Below are 7,048 nucleotides of genomic sequence, written 5' to 3'. Positions count from 1 at the left end.
AATGCAATGCAAAAGCCAATCCACCTAGAAATAGTTTGTTTTGACACAGGCTTGCCCTGCGAACTCAAAGCAAAAGAAACAAACAACTGCTGAGACTGCCTAAAATCCTTAGTCCTGCTTAAGTAATAACGCAATTGCCTGTGTACATCTAAAGTATGCAAAATCTTTTCCCCTTTATTTTGGGGGTCTGCATAAAAAGTAGGCAAATGAATAGTTTGGTTTAAAGCCACACTAGAAACCACCTTAGGCATAAAGGAAGGATTAGTACGTAATGATACCCTATCCTTATGGAAAATCAAAAGGGCTCGACTGCCATAAGGGCCTGCAACTCAGACACCCTTCTCGCAGAAGTAATAGCCAACAAAAAAGCAGTCTTCCATGACAAATATTTCAATTCAGCAGTAGCCGCAGGCTCAAAAGGTTGTAGAGTAAGTTTTTCCAACACAAAATTGAGATCCCAAGCAGGAGTAGGAGCTTTACGTGGGGGTCTGATATTCTTTGCCCCTCTAAGAAACTGCTTGAACAAAGGATGCGAAAACAATGGTGGGTCACAATCATAGTGAGCTGAGATTGCTGCAGCATGAATCTTAATGGAAGAGAAGGACAGACCCTTGTCCAGTAACTCAGTAAGATATTGAAGAGCCACACTCAAATTAGGCTCAGAAATCTCCAAATTCTTTGCTTTACTCCAAAATAAAAATCTCTTCCATTTTTCTGCGTACACTTTCCTTGTACTAGGTCTTCTAGCTTCCATAATCACATTTAAAACTTGTTGAGGAAGTTGAGACCTGCTGTGTTTCAACACAGAATATGCCAGGCTGTCAGATGAAGAGAGTGAAGCTTGACATTGAGCAGATGACCGTCCTGCTGGGATAACAGATGTGGAATCAAAGGTAAAGGCCATGGAGGCTTCTTTACCAGACTCCGTAGTAGTGGGTACCAGTGTTGCCGAGGCCAATCTGGAGCTATCAAAATCATCCTTGGCCTGTCCTGTCTGACCTTTAACAGTACCTTTGGAAGAAGAGGCAGAGGTGGAAAGGCATACACATGAAGGTTTGTCCAACTGAAAGACAGAGCATCCACTTTCCAAGCTGTGTGATGAAACCCTTGGTGCAAAACTGTGGCAGCTGGTGGTTTAGTGGAGAAGCGAACAGATCTATGTCTGGAGTTCCCCATGACACTGTCAATTTCTGAAATACATGAAGATCCAGTTTCCACTCGTGGGGATCCATGATTTGTCTGCTTAACACATCTGCTAAGGAGTTCTGTGCTCCTGGCAGAAACCTTGCCTGAAGAGTTAGGTGCAGGCGTGGCGCAGTCTCCCATAAAATCATTGCTTGCCTGCATAGAGGATAAGAATGCGTTCCCCTTGTTTGTTGATGTACCACATGACAGTTGTGTTGTCTGTTAGAATCAACACCTGCCCTGGAAGAAGTAACTCCTTGAAAGCCAGTAATGCGAACTGGACTGCTAACATCTCCTTCATGTTGATATGTAGATGCTGTAGTCTGGCAGGCCACTTGTCTTGTATCCACTTTCCATTTAGATGAGCTCCCCAAGCAAAATCCGAGGCATCTGTCGTTAAAATCTGACTCGCCTCTGGCCGGGTCACAGAGAGTCCCTTGTTTAGGTGACATTCCTGAGCCCACCACAAAAATTCTCTTTGAAGGCAAGGTATTATTTGAATGACAGTGTCTAAATCCTGGCAGTGCTGTGTCCATACATTTTGAGATACCATTGTAACTTCCTCATATGCAGTTTGGCATTGGGAAGCACCAGAATACAAGATGCCATGAACCCTAATGCTTGAAGGACTGTCTTTGCAGTCAGCACGGACTGATGAGATAGTTGATGGAAGTAAAGTGATAGACTCTTTTGTTTGTCCGGGGTTAAAAAGGCCATCTGGGCTGCTGTATTCAGTCTCACACCCAGAAAGCACATGTCTTGAGAGGGTACTAGACTGGACTTTATTTCGTTCACAGAATACCCTAGGCATCTTAGCACTGCTATAACATATTCCAGATGCTGTAGAAGGTCTTCCTTGTCTTGAGCCAGAATCAGGCAGTCGTCTAAATAAGGATAGATTTGAATTCCTAGTAGCCTGAAGTAAGCTATCACTGGAGCCAGAACCTTTGTGAATACTCTGGGCGCAGTAGATAAGCCAAAGGGCAATGCAGAGAACTGATAATGAGAATCTCCAGCTCGAAACCGCAGATACTTCCTGCAACTTAGCCTGATAGGCACATGAAGGTAAGCTTCCTTGAGATCTAAAGTTACCATCCAGTGATCTTTGCCCAGCAGGGGTAAAAGCTGTTGTAACGCCAACATCTTGAACTTGGGAATGTCCAGATAAGTGTTGAGGAGAGATAAATCCAAAATCGGTCTCCACGTGTTCCCCTTCTTTGGTACTAGGAACATGCGAGAATAAAATCCTAGGCCCCTTTCTGATACAGGGACTGGCTGAATGGCCCCCATTTGGAGTAACTGAGAAACTTGCTTGTGAGCCTCTCTTCTTTGTGGAGGAGGAACGTCTGGCATGCCTTTGAAAGGGGGCATTGTATGGAAATAAAATCTGTAACCGTGGTGAATGATGTCCAACACCCATCTGTCTTGAGTAATTAAATCCCAATTTTCTTTGAAAAGAGACAGTCGTCCTCCCAAAGGAGCTGCCAGGCGAGAATCTACTGGCAGCTGAAAAGGCAGGTCATTGGGTCTGTTTACGAAAGGACTGACCCCTGCCCTCACCAGAAGTCTGAGCAGGTGAACCCCTGTTCTAGGCCTAAAAGAACCTTGAGCCCTGCCCCTACCACGTCTAGACCTACCCCTAGACTGGGAATCATAAGCAGGATATGTCCACCCCTTAGCAGGCCAATTTCTACTAAACTTCGGTGGCTGTACCTGCAAAAATCTTTAACAGTTTGCATAGACTTAGCTTTGTCCTCCATTTTCTTTAAAACTGCTTCCACAGGTGAACCAAACAACACATCAGACTGTAAAGGAGCATCCAAAATCCTTGTCTTAACATGCTCAGCCAAATTTTGATCCCTCAACCAGGCATGCCTGCGAAGAACAGAACTAGTGGCAGCCACCCTCGAGGAGGCCTGCACAGCATCAAAACCACATTGCAAAGAATGCTTGCCCACTTGTTCAGACACATAAACTAAATCCAGCAATTCTTTACAATCAATACCTTCCGCCAAAGCATCCACCTTAGATTTCAATTGTGAAAGGAGATAATTTTGATATTTCAGCATGTGAAACTGACAATTCAATGCTCTCATGGCTAGAGTGGAAGAAGTATACACTTTCTTACCCCACCTATCCAACGCCCTTGCCTCTTTGTCAGTGGGAACAGGATTTTTAACCACAGAGGCCTTAACACCTTTAGGCCCCTGAGAAACAGTTTCTGGGTCCGCCCTAGGACTCTTAAACAAATACTTATGAGCTTCGGGCACCCTATAGTACCTATCAGGTTTAACAGGAGCAGGAGGCAAAGAATCAGGGTTCAGGGAAGCCTCAGCAAAAACATCTTCCACCACATTTAACACAGGAGGTATAGCTAAGGGCCTATGCTGGGGTAAAAACAAGAATTCCCTAAGCCTCTTCCTGGAATCAGAGTAATCCTGGCCTTCCCATTTAAAGTGCTCCCTCATGGAATGCAGAGTCTCTGAAAATGAAAAATCCTCAGGAGGAGAAGCCGAAGGAGTGGCATCATCCACATCAGAATCAGAATAATGAGGATACTCCTGCAAATCTTCCGCAGAAGACTCAGAAGCCCCTGAACCCTGTTCAAAACTGTCAAACTCTGGTTCCACCCTAGGCCTCTTATCAGGAGGGCCCATAGAACCTCTAATCATAGTAATCAAATCTTCTGCCATTTTAAGCATATGTTTCTTAGGTACAGAACCCGAAATGCTAGGAGAAGCCCCTACTGAAGCTGAACTTGGCCTACCTCTAAAAGAAGTTTTGGCAACAGAAGGAGAGGCTCTAACTACTTTGGGAAGAGAGGGAAGAATAGTTACCTGAGAAGCCCCCTCAGCCTGGCCTGCCTCCTGAGAGGGTACATCCTGTAACAGTAAAGTTTCTGCCTGAGACTCCATAGAAACTCCTGGCAAAACCTCAGGCTCCACTGAGCCTCCTAAAGAACCGACGTCCGGGACTGCCGGTTCATCAACCCTAGGCTTCGCTGTTTTGTCCTTGCGCTTCTTGGACGAAGCGGGCGTCGGAGCATCCGACGGCATTTTATAATTGCAACGCTTCCCAAACACTAATCTGGCACAGTCTAACCTCCTCTTAATAGTGCGTTTGTTAAACCTAGCACAAGAGCGGCAACCAACAACGTCGTGCTCAGGCCCTAAACAAGGTATACACAATGTATGGTAATCCCTATGAGGTATTTGTTTCCCACAAGAAATACAGTTATTCACTTTTTCTGACATCCGGTTAAATACTGAGGCAAGAAAAACCAAAATGTTCCCCAACGGGTACTTAGCCAACTCTGATTCGGTCTGAAACTCCGGTTTCGGAAATATTTCAGAACGCCAACCTGCACTCGCAAAACTGCTTCTGCATCGGACCACGCGGCAAAAAAGACTGAGGATATGACGCCGGTCATGCGCATTAGTACCCTGACGTACTGACGTCAGTCTAATGCGCCCTGACCGACGTCAGCCTTATACTCTGGTATTCGGGCCGACTGGATGCGGACTATACCCAATAGTAAGGACTGCAGCAATGGAAAACGAAGAACATCCTTAGTATTTTCCTGTCACCAAGGTATGGAAGAACAACTTTAAATGAACCATGATGCTAGCATGATTTCACTGATTACTTTCTGTGAAACATTTTCCTAACTTGATCTGCTTTGACACTTATGCACATAAGCACATGTACACACACACACAGGATCATGTACATGAGCATACACACACACACACACACACACAAAATGAGGTCTAATGTTCATAACAGAATAGGGAAATATGAGTGAGAAAGTGTGTGAATGTAACATATGATTCCATATACTTGTGAACTGATTCGGTTGCACTAACCAAATGTCCTAGTTATTGAGTACTGCTTGGGATCACAAGTTCCAGACACTAAGTCATGTAGCATGCTGTTTTTGCTGAATCTGACATCTTGTAAGCATGGAGACGATAAAATGTTTAGCATGTTATAGGTATCAACTGTTCCCTTTCTTTCTTTCTTTCTGTCTGCACACTCTTGGGGTCAAGTACATATAAGGGTGAAGGGCACAGGGTTGTAGGGGGGCTTATCCCCTCAAACAAATCACTCTTTCACTTTTTCAAATTACAAACTTTTGGATGATCTGTGTAATCACTTAATTAGGGATTATTTTGGTGTAGATGGTTAGTTCTAATGTTGCAGTCCCCAAGGTTTTCAAGACTTATAGTCTTTCTGTAGTTATACTGCTATGTGTCAGCCTCCAAGTATCTATCCTATGGTGAATTTTCTAGTTTTATTTATAGATGTGTGTGTGTGTGTGTGTGTGTGTGTGTGTGTGTGTGTGTGTGTGTGTGTGTGTGTGTGTGTGTGTGTGTGTGTGTGTGTGTGTGTGTGTGTGTGTGTGTGTGTGTGTGTGCGTAATAAGTATAATAAGTATGAACGAACATTTTTTCAGCTGTTTTTCTGACTGCCAGCAGCTGTTTGTGTAAGACTGTGGTACAGCTAAGTCTTGGAATTTCCCTTTTTCTGCTGTAATGCAATTTCAGCACTGGTATATATAATTAGTAGGGGGTGTGAAGGTATAGGAGTGCTTGCCTCCTGTGAGAAATAATGCTTTTCAGTTTTCAATTTTTTGTGCATTCAGTCTTTTTAGATAGATTTTCTAATGCTCCTCTGAGCATTCACTATAAGCTGGGACACTCGTATATATCCATTCATCCATAACCCCTTTTCCCATTTTTACACAAGGGGCTGGGGTGGCCTTTCAACAGTGACAATCAACTAATGCCAAGGATGACACTGCCAAGTGGTTAGCCCTCCTGAGGCTGTTCTTCCATACTACATACTCGGATGCACACACAATTTAGAGTGTCCAGTCCACCTACTGCATGTCTTTGAAATGTGGGAGGAAATCACAGCATCTGGAGGAAATGCAGGCAAACACAGGAAGGACATGCAGACATATATATATATATATATATATATATATATATATATATATATATATATATATATATAAAAATATATATATATATATATATGTGTGTGTGTGTGTGTGTGTGTGTGTGTATATGCATGTACGTATATCCATCTCTCTTTCTGTTTTCCTCTCTCTCTCTCTCTATTTATATCTATATGGATAAAAATGCTTGTATATATATGTATATATATATATATATATATATATATATATATACACACACACAAACACACACACATACACACACACACACACACACACACACACACACACACTCTTGAAATAAGCAATATTTGGCTTAGTATACTATTATTTTAATTTCCAATCATGTCCCTATTCATTTAATATTGTCCTCATTTATCTAGAGCCTACTGATCCAACACAAAAGAAGAGTGAATATTTAATATTTGATATACGCAATGTTTTCATGTTTGACTTGGACTTCCCATTTTAGACAGGGCCATGGGTACTGAGAATACAATTTGAAAATTGTACTAAAGCAATATAGCAAAAGTCTTTCTTGCCTTCAATTTACAAATATACATGAAAAAGTACACCAGTGGTTTAAATGATGATATATTTTAATAGAAATGTTGCACTTTGCCGTTTTCCTGTAAATTTATAAAGAAATACAATAACCTTTAATGAACAAACAGTCCAGTTAAAATATTTCGAAACAGTTTAAGTACTAATGGACTACTCTATACATTTTTGTAACACAGAACCATATATTTTATTCTATTCAATATTATTTCACTTTGCTAATGTCTTCTAGAAAAGATGAGTAGTTGACTTTCTTGACAGCATGAGCTGTAGTCTCACAAAGCCATTCTTTTTCATGCTAAAAGAGAAAAGTAAATAAAGTTAATTTACATCTGTTCA

At 42.0% G+C, this 7,048-nt stretch overlaps 1 protein-coding gene across 1 annotated transcript in view; it reads right to left on the bottom strand.

The window, feature by feature from the left end:
- Nucleotides 1-6,726: 6,726 nt before the first annotated feature.
- The window catches only part of EFHC2 (EF-hand domain containing 2), a 1,536,365-nt gene continuing 1,536,043 nt past the window's right edge, over nucleotides 6,727-7,048 (bottom strand). Inside the window, exon 15 of the mRNA XM_044072376.1 lies at nucleotides 6,727-7,007. Coding sequence (XP_043928311.1) covers nucleotides 6,915-7,007 — 93 coding nt within the window. The 3' untranslated portion in view covers nucleotides 6,727-6,914. The remainder of the gene's footprint in view (nucleotides 7,008-7,048) is intronic.

Source organism: Protopterus annectens, chromosome 5.part0, assembly GCF_019279795.1.
Source record: "Protopterus annectens isolate FY-2018-M chromosome 5.part0, PAN1.0, whole genome shotgun sequence".
Lineage (NCBI taxonomy): Eukaryota > Metazoa > Chordata > Ceratodontiformes > Protopteridae > Protopterus > Protopterus annectens.
The sequence above is the reverse complement of the archived record's forward strand: the minus strand, read 5'-3'. Positions and strand labels throughout refer to the sequence as shown.